Source organism: Chelonoidis abingdonii, chromosome 1, assembly GCF_003597395.2.
Source record: "Chelonoidis abingdonii isolate Lonesome George chromosome 1, CheloAbing_2.0, whole genome shotgun sequence".
Classification (NCBI taxonomy): domain Eukaryota; kingdom Metazoa; phylum Chordata; order Testudines; family Testudinidae; genus Chelonoidis; species Chelonoidis abingdonii.
This window is the reverse complement of record NC_133769.1, coordinates 340681190-340708507: the sequence shown is the minus strand read 5'-3', so window position 1 is coordinate 340708507 and position 27318 is coordinate 340681190. Positions and strand designations below refer to the sequence as shown.

Here is a 27318-nt window from a genome sequence, read left to right as displayed (position 1 = left end):
TGTTTTAGGGATGTTCTGCAGTAAATCATGCAGCAGCAGCTTTTTGGTGGTCAGACAATATGAACTATAGTTAACTAAATATGAACACAACAGATAATTTAATAAATACTATTTTAATTGTATTTCAATGTATAGTTTAATCTTCACTGACACTTGTGAAGTGGAAGTTTCTGAAAATCTTTTAGGCTTTGAAACAACTGAATTTATACACTAAATGGCATGTGATTCTATATAGGATTCTACTTATAGATAAAGACAATTAAATATAATTTATTTTTTCCTTTATGTTTTTGGGAGACAAATTAGTACTCTTAATATAAAGGAATGAAAAAAAGAAGAAAGCTGTGACTGCTAGGGAAGGCCATTGCATGTGATAATTGTCTCTTATGCTACTTTCTTTTCTGCTTGGGGAGTGCAACATAATGTGTTCTTCTGGACAGTGAAGTCAGTGGATTTACTCACATTGGTAAAGTTAAGCATGTCTGACAGCATGTCCAGGATCATAGCGTCAATATGCAATATTATAACAATGAAATGATCTTTTTATTCAGCAAGGACTGCCATCATTTTGAATTAGAAGAGCCTGATTTCTCTTTGGCAAAAGCTGTATGTAGAGATATTGAGAGCTGTGCAGAAGTATGGGCACTATATGAAGAATTTCATCAAGGTTTTCAGGAAAAAGCCAAAGAAGACTGGATTACTTTTAGGTCTGATTTTGTTTTTAAACTTTTATGCATAGTTATTGGTTATTGGAGTACTGTGTTATTGTGCTCTTTTTAAAATTTAATTTTTCTATAGGAGTAAGACTTACTTGTTCGAGGAATTCTTGTTGAACTGGCATGACAAGCTGAGGAAGATGGAAAAACACACTGTAATGACTGTGAAGTTGCAAAAAGAAGTGGACAAATACAAAGTAAGATCCTCATTATACAAAGGGAAATCAAAGCAAAATGCTTTCTGGTATTACTGGGTAATATGCTTCACTCTAATACACAAACAGACCTCCATGTAAATATAAAAGTGAGCCTTTAGGATATTTTGTATATCTCCTGCAACTATTTTTAAACATATCATTCATTTCAAAGTACATTTGAGCTTCTTTCAGTGAACAGGACAATCATTACAGTTTTTTCTCAATTTGTGTGAGACACATTTAGTAATGAAACAGCCTTAATGGCATAATACCAAATGCTAAAATTAGTGTATTGAAAATACAAAGCAGATCTCAATTTAAACAGATTTATTTTCAATACATAGTGGGAAAATATATTTTTGTTATGTTTTCACAGTACATGACAGTAGGACTGAACAGATATAGTCATTGTAAAAACTTGGTATATTCGAATTTGCATTATTTCCTTAGATGACACTTCCTGTCCTGAAATATGTTAGAGGAGAACACCTGTCTCCAGATCATTGGCTGGACCTCTTTCGTCTTCTTGGGCTCCCTAGAGGCACTAGTCTAGAGAATTTGTTGTTTGGAGATCTACTCAAAGTGTCACATGTAATTGTAGAAAAAGCAGCAGCACTTAAGGTATGAATTATTTCACAAGTAATGTTATTAATTTTTTATACAATATGTTCTATGTGCTTTTATTCCTTTTTGGAAACTGAAGTTGTTTATTTTTTTAATAAAACTGTTTTCCTCTTCTCATTTATATGTTTTCTAATATATAAATAGTAATTTTTTTTGTGTCTTATATTTTAAAATAGGATTTGAATAGTCGGGCACAAGGTGAAGTCACAATCAGAGAGGCCTTACGTGAACTTGAGCTCTGGGGTGTTGGAGCAGTCTTCATATTAACAGATTATGAAGACAGCCAGAGCAGGACTATCAAACTAATTAAAGACTGGAAAGACATAGTTAACCAGGTTGGAGATAATCGCTGTCTTCTTCAGTCTCTAAAGGACTCTCCATATTACAAAGGCTTTGAGGATAAAGTGTCTATCTGGGAAAGAAAACTTGCTGAGCTGGATGAGTACCTGCAGAATTTAAACCAGATTCAAAGGAAGTGGGTGTATTTGGAACCCATTTTCGGTCGTGGAGCTCTACCCAAAGAGCAGGCACGTTTTAATAGAGTTGATGAAGACTTCAGGTCAGTGTTATTAAACACCACTTTATTTTGTATAAAGTCCTTCGAACAACTGCAAGCCAAGATTCAAAGTGAATTAATACAGAACAAACAGGATGTACAGGAAGATGAAGGCATGCATAAGGATTTCAGCAAAGGTTGCATTGAGACAATCATATAGAAAGAATTAGTGTTGCAAAAGAGATGATTGATGAGAAGATTTATTGATATGAGATATGTGGGAAAAGGAAGGTTGGTTCTGAGTCAAATATGTTGGCCACGGTTATGGATAATGCAGGCAAATAGAAGGTCTTATTTGAGAAAAGAAGTAGAGGAGATGTTGGATTATGAAAAAATATTTCTTGCCGAAGAGAAGCACTTCTCTTTCCAAAAAAATTACATTGAAGGAATTTGAGATAAAACAACTTTACTTGATCAAGACATGCAGAGAGGATTATTAGAGTGTAGATTTTAGTGGTGTCCAAAGATAGACACAATTGAGTTTCTTTAGTTTAGATATGGTAGTTGAGCTTAAAAATAGAGTTGAAATGACAGAGATGGAGGCGCTTAGAAGAAAAAATGGTCAAAATTTAAACTTAATTGAACTTCTTGGATAGAGGGGTCTTGATATAAAGGAAGAGTCATGATCAGAAACAGTATGATAGATATAAAAGGAGGAGAATCATGACAGATCTAGCTAATGTTTAACCGGAAGAAATTTGACATAAATGTTGCAATTTTTACATTCAGATATTGACTGTTGAATATTACTTATCTGTGTCTTGAGTTTTAATCAGATGTTTAAAAGAGATATATTCAGACAAAATGCAGGGGTATATTTACAAACAATTAAGATTATATTTTTTTAAAGATCCATAATGATAGATATCAAGAGGGACAATAGAATAACATCACTGAATGCTCGGACAGGAATGAGGCATGCGTTGATTACCCTACTTGATCAGCTTCAGAGATGTCAAAAATCCTTGAATGAATTTCTGGAGGTACAATTGCTTATTTTAATATATAATTTTATAAAAAGGCAATACTTCAGTGCTTAAAACAACAATTTTTTTTTTTTTTTTTTTTTAACAGGAAAAGCGTTCAGCATTCCCTAGATTCTATTTCATTGGAGATGATGATTTATTAGAAATCTTGGGACAGTCCACTAATCCTTCAGTGATTCAGTCTCACCTTAAGAAACTTTTTGCTGGTAAACTAAATTAATATTTTCATAATACATTAGTCATCATTTGTAAAATGTACTTATTCAGAAGTACAGTCATTTGACGCTGAAGAACTTATTCTAGAAATTGTTTCTTTACTTTCTGTTTCTATAACATAACTTAGAAAAGGAAAATGTTTTTGATATTTCACCATTTATTAGGCGTAAAAAATATTTCAAAATATCTCTGACTTTTGAAGGACTTTTTATGTTCATCTACTTAATTATCATAAATATTGTATTACATATACAAAAAGAATTGATTTAACTTTTTGACTATTTCCCAAGTAACTGCTCTATCAAGAAACAAATGTTTAAGACTTCTACAGTAAATCACTTGCTGAGTTTATTTAAGAGATATTGTTGTTTTCTGATTAATAGGAATTAATAGTGTCAGCTTTGATGGGGACTTTAAAAACATAATTGCAATGAAATCTTTAGAGGGAGAAGTTGTGCCTTTTAAAAATAAAATTCTTCTCTCAAATGATGTTGAGGTAAGAGAACCGGGTTCAAATGCATTACCAGCAATTGTGATAAATATGTTTGCTATGTGATTTGTGATTTTTTCTTCCCTCTATATTTTATTTGCCAGGTTTGGTTAAATTGTTTGGCTTTGGAGATGAAGAACACATTGAAACAATTATTGCTTGACTGTGTTACTGCTGGAAGACGTTCACAAGGTTCAATTGATCCATCACTCTTTCCTTCCCAGGTAGTGAGTCATACAGTCTCGTCTTGATTTAGTCTCAGCCTTGAAATAAATAACTCAATTTCTGAATGATCCTAAGGACAGATCTGCTTGGGAAATAGATATGGACTTGAAAAAACAGTTGATTTGCTGTATGCCTTGATTTTAGGTAGATAGAAATTACTCAGAATGTACAATGTTATAAGCATCTGTAGAATAGAACTCTGCTCACTTGGGAGATTGATTCACTGTCCATTTAAATAAATGGGAGTCTTTCCACTGATTTCAATTGATGTTGAATCAGGTCTCTGGCTAATCAGAGATGCAGAAACTGTTTCCTGCTATTGATTCAAAGCAGCATTCTTAGAATAATTTCTGAAGTTCATGCATAACTTGGGTAGAAAATGCTAGTGAAAGAGTATGTACTAATGACAGGTTGAAGAAAGCCTGTGTGGGCATTTTAGTTGAAATAAATCTTCCCTTCATCTGTGTATATCATTGCAATCTACTGCCTTTCTTCATCATGCTGAGAGTATGGGAGTGCTGTGCACCACAGCCTGACCCTCTCCTTATGTCATTGGTGTTTAACTGTTCCTACTTTACCTGAATCACATGGCCAAAGCAAAGAGTGGAATTTTGATGAGAAGAGAATTCCTATTCTGTTTAACTTACGGAAGTGGAACCCGTAGTTCAGCATGTGTTATGTGTGAATCCATTCCAGCTCATGTTTCTCAAATGCAGCCACTGTAACCTCATGCAGCCATCAGGGGCTTTTCTTGCGGCCACAGCCTCCTAGACTGTGATGGGGTTGAGGAGGGAAAGTAGCACCCCCACCCCTTTCCTGTTGCTCTTGGATGCACTGCCTTGTTGTTGGTTGCTGGGGCCGGGCCAGGAGTTTGTCCCTGCCCCCCTCTGGAGTCACCTGGAGCACAACGCTGTAGGACCAGGCAGCCAGTGAGTTTCCCACCTTCCCATGGACAGTCGGGCTCAGGCTCTGGGCTTCAGTCCTGGCGCAGCAGGGCAGCAGACTCTGGCCACTGGGCTTCAGGCTCTAGCCCCCCGTTGCCTCTTCCAGCCCCTCACTCCCATCTCCCCTGGCTCCCATTGCACCCCCGACTCTGCATCCAGGGCTTAATTTGTTCCCAGGCTTGGCAGGGCTGAGTAAGTTCTGCTGTGAAAAGTGATACTTGTATGTTTGTTAATACCACTTTTCACAACAGACTTACTAGCTAGCAGTAAAGAAATTACTTTGGACGTGTGTATGTACATATTTATTTGACTTTCCTAAAGCTAATTAAGTATTTAGGAAAAAGTGTGAGAGTGGCCACCAGCAAGAATTGGTGGTCGCTCTCTGAGGCCACCAAAAAATTTGTCCTGAGAACACCCATGCTTTTAGTCGAGGAAGTGCCCAGTTTTGGCCAAGATGTTGATTCTCTGTTCTTCTGATTATTACTAAGCTCCTCACTCTAAGCATATATTTCAGAGGGCATTGAAGTTTGGTGTGAATAAGGGGAGAATATTGTACTGGCAGTGAGTAGCTCTCTTTCACCTCTGGCATATTTTTCGGGAGTGGAATCGAAGGGAAGGAAGGAAAGAGATAGACACACAGATTTACAAAGTATTAGTGAAATTGGTGAAACAAATCCACATTTCTTCCTACTCATGAACAGTTGTTCTTCAGTACTGGGGAGATCTCCCTCAAGCAATGAGTTTGGCTGAAATGTCACAGCTCAGACAATAGGCTGCTATAGTGAATGTACAGTAATCGTAATATTGCACCTAAGGGAATAGCTATACTAAATTATTCTGCAGCTGTTTGTTACATTTTAGTAAGTTTTTAAATACAATTATATTTGCTCTGGGAGCACCTTTAGAGTAACTATGTTTTTTAAAGGGATAGTGGAGTATTGGCATGATTTATAAATGAGTTGAAAACCTTTTGTCCCTCATGGTTACCTATTTCTAAAACTTTACTTTATTCTTTCTGTCAATAGATTCTTTCCTTGGCGGAACAAATTCAGTTCACTGAAGATGTTGAAACTGCTATCAAAGAGCATAACCTGCAGCAGATAGAGTTAGAACTTATGGCTAAACTGGAACATTATACCAGCATAGATACTAGTATGGAAGATCCAGGGAGAGTAGGTATGAAAAATGATCATAAGTGTATAATTCCTTAAAATAAATGTAAGGTGCTAAGTAATCCAGTCCTCTGAGCTAGAAATGATATTGAGTGACCTACCAGTAATGGCCAGGTTAGGGATATTTATTTCACAGTGAATGTCCTTTCTTTTCCAGATGTTTATTCTATATTTAACATTATTAGGTAGTCTGAATCTGTTTCCTTTTCAATTTTTATCCATTTCCTTTAACTTGATGTTTTTGTTATTTAATATATTTACTAATAATTTGTCATTACAAAATCTGCTTCTATATCGTTGTCTTCATCTTCTGATTTCTAACATTATGTTTCACTGAAACTGGCCAGATACTATTGGATAGACATGATACCATGTCAACACATTCTCTATAAGTCCAGGTGTTTTTTCTCCCTGGTAATACGATATTCGATTGGATTCTGGAGTTATTTCTTGATTTAAATGTAACATCACAAACCTATAAAACACCAATATGATGTGTAGATTGTAATGTGTAATGTGGATTAATACTTATCCTTATGCATCTGGTCACTCTGTTGAATTCTAGATTAAAGTGTATTGGCTGTTATGCTTTTATCTAGTAACTATATCAACCTCTCATTTGTATGTTAGTTGCTTTAGTTTTTTAGCTATTTCAAAAGGAGGGTGGATAGCCATTTTGTCTTGGATGGTTTAGACCCAGAAAATCCTGCATCTTGGTAGGGGGTTAGACTAGATGACCCTGTTATGATTCTATGATTGTAAACAGCAACATAAACTACTTGAAAGTGGCTAAAGGCAATCTTCTTTATGGTGTTTTTGTGAATAATTTTATTTATTTACAGAATCTGGAATCCTTGAGCTCAAGCTTAAAGCACTGATTCTTGATATTATTCATAACATTGATGTGGTGAAGCAGCTAAATCAAGCCCAGATTAATAGTGTTGATGACTGGGTGTGGAAGAAACAACTCAGATTCTATCTGAAAGACCAAAAATGTTACATTCAAATGGTAGATGCTGAACTCCAGTATACCTATGAATATCAGGTATGGGTTTTTTCAATTCTGTTTTTGTTGGCTTTTAAATGTGTGTGGTGCTCACCTTTCAGTTCTGGGATGCAGCTTTATCACCACAGTTGCTTCCACATGGCTTCCATTTTGTCAGTTGCCATTTTACAATGCTGTTTTGCAGAAAATATTGAAAAGTGGTTTAATGGTGTTTCTTCAATCTTGAGATGCTTCTTATCTCCAAACACCCGTGATACTGAATTGGTGGATTTATATGGCTTTTATATTAAAGTGCAGAACATAGTATGATTCTTACTTTCTCATTTATATCAATGCTAGATAAAATGCCAAATGCGGACAAAATGATAACTTGAAAGAAATTTTGAGATGTATTTAAATTGAATAAAATGTTTGATTAACAATATGGAACAAATTATGCTCTTGGGTATATGAAGGCAATGTTTGTTGAAGTCTATGAGGGAGAGAATATAGCAGGTGTTTCCCTTTTTTGAGCCTCTATCTGTGGTGCATAAAGGATTGCATAACACTTTGGGAGTAGTTCTAACAGAATTTATGAATGTAAATACAAAAATTGTATGGCCCCAAGTGTAGTCCTCAAACTTGGGCAGCTAGTAATCTGGACTTCTGTGCTTCTGTGTTATCTTCATTATGTCCAAACTGAGTGAAATGCTAACTTACTGACCTTGTTTCTGTGTATTAATCCATACAGTATATCTTTTGTTTCTACAGGGTAATTCCCCGAAACTTGTTTATACGCCATTGACAGATAAGTGCTACTTAACTCTTACTCAGGCTATGAAGATGGGCCTTGGAGGAAATCCTTATGGTCCAGCTGGAACTGGAAAAACAGAATCAGTAAAGGCTTTGGGTGGACTTCTTGGAAGACAAGTTTTAGTTTTTAATTGTGATGAGGTGAAGTAATGTACATATTTATATATTTTAGGCAACGAGTATCTATTCAATATGGATTTAAAGAACAATTTAAAACAAAACTTTGAGTGTAATTTAATGGAGTTTTTCATTTATAATCAAACAGAAATTTTAGGATCTTTGCACTGGCAATAAGAGACCTCGTAGCGGAACTAGGAAGAAAATCTTCATTGATTGATTTCATGATATTTAACATATAAATAATGTTCTTTTATTTTAAGGGTATTGACGTGAAGTCGATGGGTCGTATTTTTGTTGGTTTGGTGAAGTGTGGTGCCTGGGGATGTTTTGATGAGTTCAATAGGCTGGAGGAGGCAGTATTGTCTGCAGTGTCCATGCAAATTCAGACAATTCAGCATGCTTTGAAGAAGCATAGACCTGTATGTGAACTACTTGGCAAGGAGGTATAGAACAGCATTTTTTGTTGTTGTTGAAAACTGTTCAAATATTGTCACTAATATCAAGTGTCTTCTGAAAACCCTGTAAACCCTTGTATTGTTAACAAGTATACCATTTTTAGGTCCAATATATAAATCCCACATACATAAGGAAGATCTTTGCCCAACATTTCTGATATTATTTTATAGAGATGCAAGGAGGGTAATATCTTTATTGTACCAACTTCTGTTGATGAGTGAGGCAAGCTTTTGAGCTACACAGAGCTCTTCCTCAGGTCTGGAAAGGTACTTAGAGTGTTATAGCTCAATACAAGGTTGAACAGATAGATTAGCATAACACATATTCTAAGGCAGGGTTTCTCAACATGTATGTCTGGACCCAAAATTGGGTCTCCAGAATGTTTCAAAGGGTTGCGTGGCAGCTCCTGTGGCTCCTGTCTGACAGAGCTGGGTGGGCTCCCCTCCCTGCTCCAAGCACTGCAAGCTCTGGCGTCCCAGCAGCACTCAGGTTTGGCCCAGCTGTCATGAGGATGGAAGTCCGGATAGGCCAGATTTGCATGAATGGCACTGTAATCGCATGAGCTGGGTCACAACTCCACTCACACAAATTTGGTCCAGTCAAGTGATGGGACCAAACCTGAGCAGTGTTGCAACCCCACAGAGCCAAAGTCAGCCAGTTCCACAGCACAGGAGCTGTAGGAGCTGCCACTGTGGGCTGAGTGTGGGCAGGATCCAAATGAAATCACCGAAGGCAGGGCTGTAACCACAGTGGGGCAGTAACCCAGGGTGCAAAGCTGTGGGGGTGGCTCAGGTCAGCCCTGCACTGCAGGGCTTGATGAGGCCAGCCCAGCATGGCAGCACTCAGAGAGGGAGTGCCACTTCCACCCTGTGACTCATCTTAGCAGGCAACCCTTCCTGTTTGGGTCGGGAAGCACACCCAAGAAACATTGGGTGGGGGGCATGGGACCCCATGTGATTCTCCCTCTTCCCCTCACATTCTGCCTCTGGTAGGGGGGACAAATATGTTTTGTTTCCCTGGGCACTAAAGTACCTAGTTACGTCTCTGCCCCAGGGCCTCATCCACCAGACTATTTATTGAGTCATGACAGGCCATAAACATTTACAAATGGGTCCTGAGTCCACTGTTCTAAAGGATCATTCAAGGTGAAGTGACTTTTAACACCCCTGTAATCATAGGATAAATTATTGTAATAAGCCATGAATCCAGTGTCTTTAAGACCATGATTTTTAGTGTCTAGCAAAGTTATGAATTTAAGTTCCCAGGCTTGTCTTTTGAAAGTGTTGTGCAGGTTTCTTTTGAGAATGAGAACGGACAGGTCAGATATAGAGTGAATGCTTTATGAAGTCTGAGTTGTAGTTGTTTATACACCATACACAAACAAACAACTACAACCCAGACTCGATGGGAATCCATCCTGAAAGAAATCTTTTCTGAATCCCCTCTTCTGGCCGTCAAACAACCTCCCAGCCTCTACAATGTCATCATCAGAAGCAAGCTCCTCATAGACCAGGACTCACCAACTCAAAGTGGCACCAGACCCTGCCAGAACAATAGATGCAAAACCTGCAGACATATCTTCACTTTTACAATGATCAACAACCCCCACAACACACCTTTCAAGATCCCTGAATCCTACACATGCCTCTTCCAGTGCATTAAAAGCCCCAATAACAACTATGGGTGGAAACAGACAATCACTATGCTCTCGAATGAACTCACATAGGAAAATGATAAAAAGACAAAATACCATATCACTTGTGGGGAAGCACACTTTCACAAAGCGATGACTCTATAGTTGACCTATCCGTACTCATCCTCAAAAGAAACCTGCACACCACCACTAAAAGACGAGTCTGGGAGCTTAGATTCATAACTTTGCTAGACACTAAAAATCATGGTCTTAATAAAGACACTGGATTCATGGCTTATTACAACAATTTGTAACCCACTAACCCTCCTTTTTGTCCTATGACTACAGGGATGTTAATGGGCCATTTCACCTTGAATGACCCCTTAGCACATAATCTAACTACTAATGTCAAACTATCCGTTTGATCATGTATTTAACTGTGACACTCTGAGGCTTGTCTACAGTACCTGTCAGATTGGCAGGCAGTGATTGATTCAGCGGGGGTCGATTTATACACGATAAATCGACCGCTGCACGCTCTCCCATTGACTCTGGTTTTCCACCAGAACGAGACGCGTCAATGGAGTCGACAGGAGAACGTCAGCTGTCGATTTACCACAGTGAAGACATGACAGTAAGTAGATCCAAGTATGTTGACTTCAGCTACACTATTCATGTAGCTGAATTTGCGTATCTTAGAGCGATCCCGCGCGGTAGTGTAGCCAAGCCATGAGTAACTTTCCTAGAACTGAGGAAGAGCTCTTGAAAGCTTGTCTCTCTCAACCAACAGAAGTTGGTCCAATAAAGGATATAACCTCGCCCACCTTATCTCTCTACTATCCTGGGACTGACAAAGCTAGACCACCACAGCATACAGTGGTATTTTACAGTGTTCTAATTACATGAGTTATTTCATACCTAAGGATATAGAGATGAAAATATTATTTTCATGACAATATATTGATTTTAATGTCAGGTTGAAATGGATCATAATTCTGGAATTTTCATCACTATGAATCCTGCTGGAAAAGGTTATGGAGGAAGACAAAAACTGCCTGATAACCTCAAACAGCTTTTTAGGCCAGTTGCTATGACTCATCCAGATAATGAACTCATTGCGGAAGTTATTCTGTATTCAGAAGGTTTTAAAGAAGCTAAAACCCTTGGCAGAAAGTTGGTGGCTATTTTTAATCTAGCCAGGTAAGCACATTTTGTTCCATTAATCATGTTTCTGTCAATATATAGCTTTTGTCTTTTGCGATCTATAGTACTTCCCCTCATGTTATGTCACTTTCAGTCCATTCAATACCAAACCTTGAAAAGATTGATAGAGATATATTTTAAACATTGTTCCTGTATGTTTTCTCTGATCTTTATGAAATGGACACTCCAAAAATCACCCTCATAAAGCTATATACCATAAACAACATAGAGCTGCTGTTTCATGCCTATAGGCTCCTTAAGCTGTTTTACATTGAACAAGAATATCTTATATTTGAATGCTACCAAACACAGTTCTCCAAAATTAGTAATATGTTAATCTGTCAGAATAAAACACAGCTTGAATTTTATTGAGATGCACTGCTTTGTATTTAAGTAAAAATGTAAGAATACAGGAACTGCAGTTATAATCCCATGATGGGAAAATATTGCTTTCTTAAGACCCTGACTGTTTCCTTCCTTTATATTGGCATCTTGAATATAAATGTAATTTTCTCTTTAATAGGTAAGACCAGTATTAAAGTAAACATTTTTCAGCTTCATATATGATACTTTTATTAATTTCTGTCTGCTATATACACTTTTCTTTTCTTTTTTCTTCTTCTGCCTCCCATTTGTTTGTCTGAATGGGAGCACATGGTTATTTTCCTGAGTGTGCAGTGCTGCCATAAAAATCATGTACCTGTGATTTTTTGGGGGGAGTAGCTGACATCCAAGTAACCACAATGGCATTTTTTCATTTGTGTGCCTATGGAAAAACCCTGGGAGGGAACTATTAGAGGTCCTATTTTAAAACAATTATTATTATTATCTAGCTTTTGAAGAAATTGCGTCTCTGAAAGTTTGGAAACACGCAACTTCATGTGTATCTATCTCTGAAGTTCAAGAAAAATGGTAGTGTATGTAGCCAGTATATTATTTTCTAATGGCTTTGATTTTCAGAAAAATGTATAATGTCAATTCCTCAATGATCAGCTACAAGTACTGGAGTTTCAACTGTTACAGCCTATTACAATATTAATATTTTAAAAACATAGGGAGCTTTTGACACCCCAGCAACACTATGACTGGGGCTTAAGAGCAATGAAGACTGCTCTGAGAGGATGTGGCAATCTCCTTCGTCACCTGAAGAAAAATGGAATGAAGGAAAAAAGTAAGATTGACAATGCCAAGGGTTGGTTCGCTTTTGATCAATCACGGTGTTATATTGAAATAAATATCTACAGCCTTCTTGTTCATTCAAGTACAAAGTTATATGCCCTGGAACTGTAGGAAGCCAGACTGTTCAAAAAAAGGATAAGCCTCTGTGAAAGCCCTTCTGAATCAGAGTCTTCCCAAATAAAAATAAATAATTAAATAACCCACAGAAACTCAGGGCACATAATTTGCGGAGTTGGCAAGTTGAAGAGAGAGCTCTTGCATATGAAGTCTCAATTACTCTTGGGTTACCATATCTAATTCTGACTGAGTACTGCTAACTAGAGCACCGATACCAGATGGTATTTTATGGGATGGGAATGTTGTGTATTATAAAAAAGTGTGTTTGAGTGGGTGATGATTTTCTCTCTATGTTTGTGGGAGAGTTGGGGCAGAGGTTTGGGTGGATGAGGAGTTTAAATGTTGGGACATGACTATTGCTTCTTTGATGCTTTAAGAAATGACAGATCTGCTCTGACTGTTCCTGGGGTTATTAGAGACAACCCTTGTTTTCCCGTTAGATATAAAAAGCAAATAGCTAACAAACAACTAATAATCGACTTCAGGAATTCATCTGTCAGTTGAAAATACACCGACATCATATTTTAGGATATTTCCTCTTCAAAGTTCTTCCTTAGCTGACTACTATCCAGTCAGGATAGAGAGACCCTGCATATTAGGACATCTAGAAATTCCCATAGCATATAATCAGTCTAGCATGAATTATCATTTTCAAGAACCCAGTTATATACAAAAGTTGTGATAGGTGCACTTGGAGTTTGTCCCTTTGTAACCGAAGACTCAGAAGTTTTATATGCTACTAATGCTAATTTCCCATCTAAAATCATAATCCCTTGTGATGCCAAAAAACAACCTGTGATACCAAAAAACAATTCCCACTATGACTTCAGGTGGTGATATCTCAGCTGTGGAAATAAACGTAAACTGAACTTTCTTTTGCAGTTAATGAAAGCCATATTGTGGTCCAAGCTTTGCGCCTCAATACCATGTCAAAGCTTACATTTGCAGACTGTGCACGGTTTGATGCATTGGTTAAAGATGTGTTCCCTGGCATTGGTTTTAAGGATGTAGAATATGCTGAATTAACCACTTCTTTACAACAAGTCTTTGAGGAAGCCAATTTGGAAATTATAAACACCCAGGTAAATATGAAGTATAAGCATAGACCAAGTTTAGATGTTATGAATTAATAGTCTCAGTGAGGCTTGAGTTGCTAATCTATTAATTTTTATTTAGTTACCTTCAGTCTTTTAATGTTTATAATGTGAGCCCTTGATTTGTTTGAATACAAACATTTTTTTACTCTTTGCTTCTGCACCTACAAGTTCCTAAAATAAATTTAAATTAAGGGAAGAGGATGACATTATACAAAACCAAACAGGAATGTGTGAAATTAGGGTTAGAGAACAAGTTTGATTTAATGCTTAACCTCCTATAACCACTATTTATTTTTTATACAGATCAAGAAAGCTTTGGAATTGTATGAACAGCTACGTCAGAGAATGGGTGTGGTTATTGTAGGTCCGAGTGGTGCAGGTAAATCAACGCTTTGGCAGATGTTAAGGACAGCGCTTGGTAAAACTGGCAAAGTGGTGAAACAGTATACTATGAATCCCAAAGCTATGCCTCGACATCAGTTACTAGGTCACATTGACATGGATACCAGGGAGTGGTCTGATGGTGTGCTTACAAGCAGCGCTCGACAAGTGGTACGAGAACCGCAAGGTATGTCAATCCAGAAATCTGTGTGGTACTCAACATGCTGAAATAAACTTTATTTTTTTTTCTTCATATTTTGACAATATGCTCCTTTAAAATTGTTGAAAGTGGCCAGTGTAAGGTCAAAAAGGCTTATGGCAATATCATTGTCAAGAGCCTCAGTCTGTAATTTCCAAGTTAGTGTAATATGAAAATAAATGCAGCAGAGAGTCCTGTGGCACCTTATAGACTAACAGAGGTTTTGGAGCATGTGCTTTCGTGGGTGAATACCCACTTCTTGCATCTGACGAAGTGGGTATTCACCCACGAAAGCTCATGCTCCAAAACCTCTGTTAGTCTATAAGGTGCCACAGGACTCTCTGCTGCTTTTACAGATCCAGACTAACACGGCTACCCCTCTGATACATGAAAATAAATAGCATGCAATATGCATCAGAAGGTGAAGAATGTAAAGAATATTTAAATAGGTTATATGTAAAGCATATAAAACTAATAAATTATAATTGTCATAGAGAATGAAAAATAGTTTGAAATTTAGCAAGCCTTCATATTCTTTAAGTTTTTCCAGTAGATTTGTTGTTTTGTATTTTTATTTGTAAGTAGATGTTAACTCATGGATAATCTGTGATGGTGACATCGACCCTGAGTGGATTGAGTCTTTGAATTCTGTCCTGGATGACAATCGATTACTCACTATGCCCAGTGGAGAAAGAATTCAGTTTGGCCCAAATGTAAACTTTGTATTTGAAACGCATGATCTGAGTTGTGCCTCTCCTGCCACAATTTCACGGATGGGAATGATCTTCCTGAGGTGAGACACAAGGGTGAAATTTACATAACTTATTTGTCATCGTGAATAGTTATTAACTTTTTAAAACCCTATTGTGTCAATTGTGTTTGGCTGTGATAGATTAGTGTATGACTTTCTATATCTATATAGTCCCTTTGCAGAGTTTCAGCAACATACTTAAACTTCTTCCAATTTTTTTTTTCCTTCTAGCTTTGCACCTTTTTGTGCTTATTCATTTGTTTATTGATATTATCATAGAAATGTGGGATTGAAAGGGACCTCAAGAGGTGATCGAGCCCAATCCCCTGTGCTGAGACAGGACCAAATAGACCTAGACTATCCCTGACAGGTGTTTGTTTAACCTGTTCTTAAAAACCTACATTGATGGGGATTCAACAACCTCTCTTGAAGCTTATTCCAGAGCATAATTCCCCTACAGATAAAAGTGTTTCCTAATATCTAACCTAAATCTCCTGTGCTGCAGAATAAGCCCATTACTTCATTTCCTAACTCTAGTGGACATGGAAAATGGTTGATCCCCATTCTCATTATAACATTCCTTAACATATTTGAAGACTATTGGGTCCCCCCTCAGTCTTCTTTTTTCAAGACTAAATGTGCCAAGTTTTTTTAACTTTTCCTCATTTGCCAGGTTTTAAAACCTTTTTATCATTTTTGCTGCTCTCTTCTGGACTCTTTCCAGTTTGTCCACAACTTACCTAAAGCGTGGCACCCAGAATGAACACAGAACTCGAGCTGAGGTCTCTCAAGTGCTAAGTAGAGTTCGACAGTTACTTCTCCTGTCTTACATATAACAGTCCTGTTAATACACCAGTGAATAACATTAGCCTTTTTTGCAGCTGCATCACATTGCTGATTCACATTCAATTTGTGATCCATTCCATTATAGCCCCAAGATTCTTTTCAGCTGTAGTGCCGGCTAGCCACTTATTCCCCATTTTGTATTTGTGCGTTTGTCTTCTTTCTTGAATGTAGTTCTTTATGCTTGTCTTTATTGAATTTCATCTTGTTGATTTGAGACCAATTCTCCAGTTTGTCAAAGGACTAATCCTGTCCTCCAAAGTGCTTGCAAGCCCTCCCAGCCTGATGTCATTTGCAGATTTTATAAGCATACTCTTCACTCCATTATCCAAGTCATTACTGAAAATATTGAATAGTACCAAACCCAGGACTGATCCCTGCAGGACCCCACTAGATACACTCTCCCAGTTTGGCAGTGAGACATTAATCATTGCTTTTTGAGTATGGTCTTGCAACCAGTTGTGCACCCACATTATAGTAATTTCGCCTAGATCACATTTCCCTACTTTGTTTATAAAAATATCATGTGGAACTGTATCTGAAGCCTTAATAAAATCAAGCTATATCATGTCTACTGCTTCTCCCCCTATTCTCTAGGTCAGTAACCTAGTCCAAGAAGGAAATGAGGTTGATTTGGCATGATTTGTTCTTGACAGATCCATAGTGGGTATTTCTTGTAACCATATAATCCTCATGATGCTTACAGATTGGTTGTTTAATAATTTGTTCCAGTGTATCTTTCCAGATATAAAAGTTAGGCTGACAAGTCTGTAATTTCCTTTTTTAAGTTAATTTTTATGAATGGTATTTTATTTTATTATTATAAAACTGATGATTTCATTGTAATGCTAACCTCTGAAAATGTTCATTTACGCTGAGTAGGTGGAGTTGTCTATATAGATGTTACCTGTATTTGCCTTTTTATCTCTGAAGTCAGGTTTTTCATCTGTTAGCTTGTAACCTACCACTGTATTTGTGACTCCTAAATGTCTCCAGTCAGTCTCTTTGCACTTTACTGACTATGGTCAGTAAAGCCTCGTAGGGAAGGGCTGTTTTTTGCCCTACACCTTTCACCAGATACCCCATGTCATATCTTTTGCGCCTTTCTTTCTCTCACCAAAGGTCAGAAGTTTGTTTCCCTGACTCAGAGACTGGGTTGCTTTAAATTGTCCCTAAACACTATTAGACCCCCGAATATTTTAAAGCAAAATTTATTAGAAAAAAATGTAAGAAAATTGCACTGAATCAAAATTAAACCATTGTCCATTTCTTGTAATTACAGAAATCAGAAAATAAATGCTCACATCTGCTCAATCAGTTTCACATAGTATTAGAGCCTTATTTTGATATTTGACAGTAATAATAAAGATACTCCATTTCTAGTTTGCATCTTTTTTCTGCATCTTAATGCTTTTTATTCAAGAGCAAACATTTTCTGACCCCTTTTTTACCGAAAAGCAAATTTAAATATAGAGAGGTTAAATGACTGGCCTGAAGTCATACAGTGGCTCATTGGGAGAGCTGAGAACACAACCCTGGCCTCTTAACTCAGTCATCTTGCTTGGGCCTTTAGATCATACTGCATCCATCTGCACAGATGTTTTTGTTTTTGTTTTAATCTGAAGTATGTCTTGTTCTAGTGATGAAGATACGGATCTTAATTCTTTGATAAAATCTTGGCTAAGAAACCAGCCTGAAGAATGCAGACATAATCTTGAAAATTGGATTGGGAACTATTTTGAAAAGGCATTAAACTGGGTTCTAAAACAGGTGAGTAACTCACAAAATCTTAATAACTTTCTGGCTTTTATTCAAATTTATGAACTTGGTGTAGACGTCAACCAGAATTTTTAAATGTGGTCTCTAAAGTTAGGCATCTAAATAAGGGATCTGATTTTTCAGAGATGCTAAGATCCCAGAGCTTCCATTGACTAATCATGGATTTAGGTATCTAAATTTAGGCTCAGAAAATTTGAAATTTCTGCCCAAAATCCTTATCAGGAAGGCATGTGCTTTGCTAGGCTTGAGGAAAAATTAACAATGTTATAAGTCATTAAATAATTCTATGTAGGCAGGAACCTCTGCAAGCTTTTCTTTACAGAGATTTCCCTTCACTTGTGCTATCTGGGGGAAAGGGAAGTGGGCAGGATGTCCTGAAAACTCAGGGATCCCAGATGGGAGTCTATTAACATGCATATAGACTGCTTGTGTCTCTGTGCTTGCTTTGTGCTTCCTGTGGCTCTACTACCCCTCCGTGGCTTCATACCCCTCACAATGGAGCCATGCAGGCCTTGTGCAGCTGGCCTCTCTTCCGTGGAACTTCCTTTAAGAGGGATCCCAAGTGCTGAGGGGCAATCTTGCTATATTTCCTTGGAGAATCTACATAGTTTGATGGGGATTAAGATGTGTTTCTCCCATAGCTGTTTCTTTCCTCCATGCAGATTTCTGCACTTGTGTTGGGATCTAAGAAAAGGGGGACACTGTTGCAGAAGCAGTTGTTTCCCCACCCCATTCTATGGGGGAGAGTGAGATCCACACATGGAGGGTCCCTTCTGGGCACATATCTCCACTGCACAATTGTGCACATTTCTTTGCAGTCGGTAGGCTAATAACATCTAAAATAGAAGGATGATCGAGCATGAGAACTGATAAATAGTAAGTAGGTTTGGTATAAGAGTCAGAATTAAATATTTAAAAAGCATGTGATTGGAAATGGATCACCTCTTCTAGACCTGAATGGATCAAATTTTCTACCAATTTTAAAAATCTAAAGATGGCTCCTAATAGCAATGAAACTGACATATTTACTTGCACCATAACTCATTTATTTTATTGCTAGAAATTTGTTTAAAGTTATATTATTATTGTAAGTTATTATACACTATTATAAATTCTAATTTACAGAATGACTATGTGGTAGAAACAAGTCTAGTTGGCACGGTGATGAATGGGTTGTCTCATCTCCGTGGATGCACTGATCATGGACAATTTATTATTAGCTTAATGCGGGGTCTTGGTGGAAATCTCAACATGAAATCACGACTGGAATTTACAAAAGAGGTAATAATCTTTTTCTATTTTATCTCAAACTATGAGATGAATAAAACAGACATTTTGATCTTGCTATGGTTTCAGAGTATAAAAGTAGAATAAGAGTTAGTCCCTGCCTTAGTAAATTTATAATCTAATTTGAGATTAGGTGGAGGGAAATAGATCAACCATAGGGAGGCAGATATGTGTATCGTTGGTAGATAGATGGTAGTCAAATCCATGAGACTGGTCAAGATCACTTATAGATAAGGTCCAAAGAGAGAAGGGGACAAAAGATGAAGGCCTATGGGAAGCCCATGGAAAGGGGGAGAAGGGAAGAGGAGGAGACTCCATCCAGTGAGACTTTGAAGGTGCCATCACTGAGGTAGAATGAGAATTGTGAGAGGATGAGATCACAAAAGCCAAAGGGTTATAGGATTTCAAGAACTAGGGAGTGATGGAGTGTGTTGAATGCCACTGAGAGGTCAAGCAGGATGAGTAAGGAACACAGGTTCTGGAATTTAGCCATGGATGCACATGAGTAACTTAACTCATGTGAGTTGTCCCATTGGTGTTAATTAGACTACTCATATTAGTAAAGTTTCTTATGTGTATAAGGACTTGCAAAATTGGACCCTAAATTAATTCTGACGATATCATATTGTTTTGTTACAAATGATGCATATGCATTTTTTGGAAGATAAAGGAAGGTTTTTAGTCAGGAGCATTTTTAGTCAGGAGCATAGGATGTCAACTGCGGATTAAATACTTCATTCCTCCCAGCTCTTCAACATGTGGAGACGATCATAATTTCTTTAAAAAAATAAGTGGGTATACTGTTGCCTCCCAAAAGTGTTTATTCACATGTACATACTTCAGAATATTCCAGTCCCATCCCTCCTTACATTTCCATTTCTTTGATCACAGACATATTCCATTTTATTATAGGTGGAGCTGGTTCTATCATCTATCCTTAAAGTTGCCTAACATTTTCTATTACAGAACTTAGGTTTCAGTTGCTTTTATCTTTGACAAATATCACCTGTTCATGCTGAAATTTTCAGTATTGGGTGTTTGCCTAAGGCTGATTTCTTTTGGGAAAATTTCAGCTAAAACAATTTAGTCATTTCTGAGGATGATATTATGTGTCTTTTTTTACGTTAAAAACATTCTTACAATTGTTTCATTCAGGTCCAATACCGCTAAACTTACTACTTCCATGATTTGAAATTTTGCAGGGGACATCGCCCTGATGAGAGGGATGTGCCTTTTGTCATCCCCATGAAAATTTGCCCAAATTTGGCCAAACTGTAAGCCTCCAAATATCTCAGTTCTCACATGTTCCATAGAGACTTGTTGGAATTTGGCAGATATGTTCTCTGAAGATTCTCTATGTACTAGGCATGCTGCAGCCCAAGGCTGTCGCACTAAGCAGGACTTCTCTTAATAATCCATAATTTCTCTTGTTAGGACAGCATTGTTTGTGCAGCCACGCTTTTTTAGCCCAGGATAACATGAAGTGATTTATGATTGTATAAATTCTAAGTAAATCCTCACACACATTCATATCTTAAAAGTGTTAGAAAAAAAAAAAAGATGACTGTGAGTGGTAGGTGTTCCTACCAAACCACAAAATAGGAAAAAGAAAAAAGTTACTTAAAAAGAAAAAAAACAGTTATCTCTTTAGGCAGCCTTTAATTCTGGAATTTCCTAACTTTGAACTTTTATTTACAGTTGACTACTAATTGTGTGTCCCTCATTTTCTCTCTACTCAGTGTGAGAAGTGCTCATTTGTGTGCTCATGAGTGCTCATGACTGCGACTGAAGTCAGTAGGAGCTGTACTTTGAACCTACTAAGTACTTTGTAAAGTCAGGCCCTCAGTGACTCAAGGAAATGAATGAGGACATTTATTCCATGAGGTCTGGCACCACGCATCGAATGAAAAATAAATATTGGATAACTACCCACTCATTCTCTCACTACCCAATATATTCACACAACAGGATTGAATTCAAGTTGCATAGGCAACCTTAATTCTTGCATTTCCTAATTTTTGAGTGCTTGACTTTGCAAATTTAATATTCTTTTAACATAGTTTTTGGATGTACTTATAATTATAGTTATTGTATTGTTATTAGGAATGCAGATTTTTAAAAGCTTAATTGTTATTATTTTAAAATTTTTGTAAAGATTTTTAATTGGGCACGAGAATCTCCATCAGATCCCAGGAAGCCACTGGACACATATTATGACCCTGACACTGGACATTTAATGTCATATCAGCTGAGAAAACCTATACATTTGACTGCTGATGACTTTAGTAATCTCCGAACACTTCCTGTCATTCAAACCCCTGACATGCAGAGAGGTTTAGATTACTTCAGACCATGGTTAGACTTTGACAATAAGCAGCCATTTCTTCTCATTGGGCCTGAAGGATGTGGAAAGGGGTAAGTTTTTTGTTTTTGTTTTTTATTTTAACTGTTTTAATCTAACTTTTGTAAGTTTGGTGATAAAGTTTTGGAACATTTTTGCATAGTGAAAGTTTCTGCTCCATTGATAAAGTTGTTTCTTTAGATGAAATACTAATAGAACCATTTGAAATGTTCTTTGACACATCTGTTACTAAAAGGTTAGTAACATCAGTCTCAGTCTCTGTGTGTGTTTGTCCAGCATCTGTTACAGTGGGATGCTGTTTCTGATTGGAACTCTGGTGCTAATGGAATGCAAATAGCAAATTATACATACTTGTGGTTGGTGGGGGCCCCTTTAGTCACTACCAGAACATTGTTTGAGTTACTTCCTTCTCTGACCCTAACAGAGTCCTTCCTCTGCTTGGGGTGTACCTGGGGTGTGCAAGAGTCTCTCTCTCTCTCTCACTCTCTCTAAATAAGAGTTCCTTTCCCCTGCTCCTTGTGACTAACAAAACATTATTACCCCTGTTTGTGTATCTCTTTCAGCTCGGTACAGGTGCTCTTTCTCGAGCATGAAGTGTGGATAGTGCTTGACCAGATGAGGCTCCATTACTTCTCTTTTACAGAGACCAGTTGGTCATATGCATGGCTCAGTGTGGGGTCACTTTTCTATGCCTGCACAAAATTCCCATTCTGTAGGAGTGCTTCCACATCAGATAACCTCTTCCTCACTTGCAGGGGCTGACAGTTCTTTTCCTCTTGACATTCCGTCCTTAGGGTCTTCCAATTCCCCAAGGTTTATCAGGCTTTCTGGTCACTCTGCGATGATCAACCAGGATGCCTGTTTGCTGGGCTGGCCTGTTCATTAATCACTTGCCAAAAAAATGGCCAGTGCTGGTCTCCCATTATGGGATACTCCAATTTCTCCACCAGTGGTACAGCTGTCACCTTGGTACGTGTCGCCACAGTCGGCTGTAAACATTGGCTGGGATAGGTTTTCACTTTGCCATGTATTCACTGTAGACGAGATCAGCCTTTTGGGGGTGTTGTCATCTCTTGTGAGGGAGACCTGGATCAGTATCTAACTACAGACAGAGTCCAAGTCCTTGAACTCTTTTCCCTTGGACCATCACCAGTGCCATCAACTTGGGAAGTGCTGTTTTCCATGCATGGATTTCTGCACTCCAGCCCTGGGCATAATCACATTCCTTAAGAGGGCATTCTTTCTTTTATGTGTTCTGTCTAGCCACAGGAGCAGCAAGTCGCTGGGCTGGCACTGATGATATCTTTACTAGTTGGGGGTGAACTCAGCTGTGGAGTAGTGGCTGGCCTCTGTTCTGCAGGTCCAACTTCAGTTGCTTGAGATGCTTGGTAGTCCCACTGGCAGTGTCATTGATGTGAGTTTCCCCAGAAATGTCCAAATTGTCCAAAATGTCTGACCTTACTTGTTTATAATTCTTAGACTTCTCCAGGTCTGGGTTATGGTAGGCCATCTGTGCCAGACCCATCAAATACGGAGCCAAAATCAAAGCCTACTCCACCAGGAGATTAGTGCTCTGCTCTGAAAGGTAATTAAAAAGGCTTTAGGGTAGTGTCTGGCCCCGTCTTGGTTAACGTCCTGGGTATTGGTGGGGGACCCACTTTGACAGAAGGGTGCCCTTGTGAGCATAAGGTGAGCACTATTTGTTGTATCATCTCCTTGTGGAACTCCTACTGGTTGGTCATCAACTCCCTCAGCAACTGTTGCTGCTGTTGCATTGTTTGAACTTGCTAGTGGGTGATTCACTGCTGCAGCAATTGTTGCTGGAACTGCTGTTGCTGAGTGCTTGCTGCTGCTGCATATCAGCCAGCCATTCACACCACCGCTCAGATACCATAAGAACATACGAATGGTCATACTGGGTAAGACCAATGGTCCACCTTGCCTGATATCCTGTATCTGCCAGTGGCCAGTGCCAGATACTTCAGAGGGAATGAACAGAACAGGGCAATTTTGAGTGATCTATCTCCTGTTATCTAGTCTCATCTGTTGGCAGCTGAAGGTTTAGGGACACATGGAGCATAGGGTTGCATCCTTGGCTATCTTGGCTCATAGCCTTGATGGATCTGTCCTCCATTAATTTATCTAATTCTTTTTTTAACCCAATTATACTTTTGAACTTCACAGTATCCCATGGCAATGACTGTGGATTGTGTGAAGAAGTATTCCCTTTTGTCTGTTTTAAACCTGCTGCCTATTAATTTCACCAAATGATGTCCAGTTCTTGTGTTAAGTGAAGGGGTAAATAACACATTGCTATTCACTTTCTCTGCACATTTGACAATTTAATAGACCTTTTTCATATCCCCCCATAGTCATCTCTTTTCTGAGAGGAACAGTCCAGTCTTCTTAATTTCTCCTCATATGGAAACTGTTCCATATCTCTAATAATTTTCACTGTCATTCTTTGCACCATTTCCAATTCTAATATATCTTTTTTGAGATGCAGTGACTAGAACTCCATGCAGCCTTCAAGGTATGGGCATACCATGGATTTATAGTGTAGCATTATGATATTTTCTGTCTTATTATTGATCCTTTTCCTAATAGTTCCTGACATTCTGTTAGCTTTTTTGACTGTTACTGGAGATTGGGTAGAAGTTTTCAGAGAACTCTCCACAATGAATTGAGTTGTAACAGCTAATTTAGACCCCAACGTTTTATATGTATAGTTGGGTTGAAGTTATCCAATGTGAATTACTTTGCACTTTGTTGGGATTCCCTCGGGGAGTTTTTACACTTGGCTTATCAAGAGCACCTTGTCCAGTTCTGGGAGAACATGTCCATATGCTGTTCATGTGGAATCTGATCTTTACCTTCAAGGTTTATCTTGTCCATAGTCCTCATCATCACATCAGCATACTCTTTGTCAAGCCCCTATTTACAACTTAACCTTCCATTCACCTTTCCAATTATGCCTACTAAGAAATGAAACAAGTTTCTTATATCAAGCCTGGCCTACACACTTATTGACATTGAATTTCATCTGGAACAAAATCCCATTGTAACTCTTCAAAGTGATCTTTGGAATTAAATATTTTAGTAATTCTGTATCATCTGCATATGTTGCCACATTCCTGTTCACCCTTTTTTCCAGATCATTTATTAATATATTGAAGAGCACAAATTCCACTACAGGGAACTCTCCTACTGTTGACCTCTCTCCATTGTGAAAACAAGCAGTTTATTCCTACTCTTTGTTTCCATTCCCATCTTTTAACCAGCTACGGATCAATGAAAATACCTTCCTTCTTATCACATGACTCCTTACTTTGCTTAAGAGCCTTTGGTGGGGGACCTCGTGCACTGAAAGTCCTAGTGCACTGCATCGACTGGATCACCCTTATCCATGTGCTTGTTGATTCCCTCAAAGAGCAAGCCGTGCAGCTGTGTCTAGTTAGTGCTGGCTGAGCCCTGAAGAGCTCATTAAATTCTCCCTCAGTAGGGTGAGGGCGTACTCCTTACATAATAATAATGGTAATAAGTGTGAACCCATTTTTTTTTCTGTGTCTCTGTTGATTTGCAAATAAATTATATTCTTTCTTTTACTGGTTTCTTCTCAAAAATCTAATGCTATTTCCACTGTTTAAAATCCAGTCATAAATATGATTCCTAAAAGAAAAAGAGATGTACCATTGCTTTTTATTTTCTTTATCCTCATGTGCATAGGCCCTGATCCTGCAATGTATACTGCATGAGAGGACTAATGAATATTTGCAGAGCCCTATTGACTTCTATTGTCCATGTGTTGTAAATAGCTGGTTTGGGGCCATATTTCATTGTTCACCAGCTAGCTGTTTCTTACACAAATCTGTACAAGTACTTTTCTGGAACTTCATAAATGTGAAATGATACAATTTGATTTTATAATCAAGACTATTTAGTTCAACAAAACTGATCCAGTACATTATATGCAGTACATTAAACAGTGTGCAAATTGCTTTTTAAAAATTTCTATGTATATAAAATATATATTTATATATTTTATTTTGTTAGAATGTTGCTTCGTTATGCCTTTTCCCAACTCCGATCCACCCAGATTGCTACAGTTCACTGCAGTGCACAAACTACATCTCGACATCTTCTCCAAAAGTTAAATCAGACTTGCATGGTAATCAGTACAAATACTGGGAGAGTATACAGACCGAAAGACTGTGAAAGGCTGGTTTTATACTTAAAGGACATCAACCTGCCCAAACCTGATAAATGGGGAACCAGCACTCTAGTGGCTTTCCTGCAACAGGTGAACATATATGGCTTTGATAATAATTATATTTAGAATTATAGACTATAAATGATTTATTATGATTCAGTAAATATATATGAAAGTCCTATTTGCAATCATTTGATATACAGGCAGAGTATTTTGAATTGAACACCTTACAATACGCTGGCAATCTTAATAGTTAACATCCTACATGTTTATTATCATTGCATTTATGTGTAGTGTGGTAGCATGTAGAGATGCCAACCAGTATCAAAGTTCCATTTGTGCTAAGCACTGTACACATATGTACAGGGTTGGCTCCAGGCACCAGCGAACCAAGCAGTTGCTTGGGGTGGCCAATGGAAAAGGATTTTTGGCGGCAATTCGGCAACGGTTCCCTCAGTCACTCTCCACTTCTTTGAGCTGCTGCTGAAGAGGAAGAGAGGGAGCGAAGGACTCGCTGCTGAATTGCCACAGAAGAATGAAGTGGCACGATTGAGCTGCTGCTAAAGTGCTGCCGATCGGCTTTTTTTTTCTTTCTTGGTTCACCGGTTGGGGCAGCGAAAAAGCTGGAACCGGCCTTGCATATGTAATCAAAAGACAGTCCCTGTCCCCAAAAGATTATAGTGATTAATAAAGTAAGTTTGTGGATTTGCATAATTCTTCTCTCCTCAGAGACTGGAAATTGAAATGTAATGCTTACAGTATTTTAAAAATTACTTTTTCCTCATTTTTACATTCCTTCCATCATGCATTCTTTCTCCTTCTCTGAATTCCTTCTTAAAACCCTCTTCCCCACTTCACCCGACAAATCTGTTGTAGTGTTTGTTGATTTTTAACAATGAATTTACTACATTCTCCCTTTTACTGAAATATTTCCCCCTTTGGTTTAATTTTCTCTTACATTGCAAGCTATCTGGGATAAAGACTTTGAGCTAAGGGCTGCCCTAAGTTACTTCAGCTGCTCATGGTCTCTAAGGGACCACTCAAGAGCTGAGAATTGGCAGAGGGAAGCTCCAGTGTGCCCCCTTCCATGCCTGACATGCCTTTTACTCTAGTTGAGGTTGGGGAGGTTAGGGAAGGAGCCAACTCTTTTGGCTTTACTATAGCTGAGAGCTACCTCCCTCCAGGAGGAATTGTCAGCTGTCCAGTTGCACCTGGATTCTAGCTCCTTTGTGCTGTTGGTTCACAGAGGAGAATCTGGCCCGATTTATGATTTTATAAAATGCCATATAAATTTTTGTTTATAGTGCTGCACAGTTGCTTAAGAATAATATATTAGACACTTTTGAGGAAAATGTTAGTGATGAGTACATTGTTGGTTTTTAACAAATAATACTAATCAGAGACTCATCATTAATCTGTTGTTTTCATTAGGCACTTTGCTATTTTTCATTTAATTTTACTAAAATATTTTGTTTTGTTATATTAAAGATTCTGACGTACCAAGGATTTTACGATGAAAATCTTGAATGGGTTGGTTTAGAAAGTGTCCAAATTGTGGCATCCATGTCTGCCGGAGGAACATTAGGAAGGCATAAACTTACATCCAGATTTACTTCTGTTGTTCGTCTTTGTGCAATTGAGTAAGTGTTTGCAAGAACCTACTTGACTTTGAGATCTCAGGCCAGGTCTACACTGCGACTTTAAATCGGTTTAATGGCCGATATACCGATTTAACGCTGTATCCGTTCACACGACGTCGTCATTAATATCGAGTTAA

General features: G+C 38.0%; 1 protein-coding gene across 1 annotated transcript in view; it reads left to right on the top strand.

Moving 5' to 3' along the window:
* DYNC2H1 (dynein cytoplasmic 2 heavy chain 1) overlaps positions 1–27318 on the top strand; it is a 423384-nt gene that overhangs the window by 42566 nt on the left and 353500 nt on the right. Inside the window, 22 exon segments of the mRNA XM_075066411.1 lie at positions 552–707; positions 799–913; positions 1364–1534; positions 1714–2096; positions 2944–3076; positions 3168–3285; positions 3679–3791; positions 3890–4009; positions 5980–6130; positions 6969–7171; positions 7883–8065; positions 8305–8487; positions 11110–11333; positions 12392–12507; positions 13515–13714; positions 14033–14297; positions 14895–15102; positions 17544–17673; positions 18808–18963; positions 21125–21384; positions 25385–25631; positions 27030–27181. Coding sequence (XP_074922512.1) covers positions 552–707; positions 799–913; positions 1364–1534; positions 1714–2096; positions 2944–3076; positions 3168–3285; positions 3679–3791; positions 3890–4009; positions 5980–6130; positions 6969–7171; positions 7883–8065; positions 8305–8487; positions 11110–11333; positions 12392–12507; positions 13515–13714; positions 14033–14297; positions 14895–15102; positions 17544–17673; positions 18808–18963; positions 21125–21384; positions 25385–25631; positions 27030–27181 — 3987 coding nt within the window.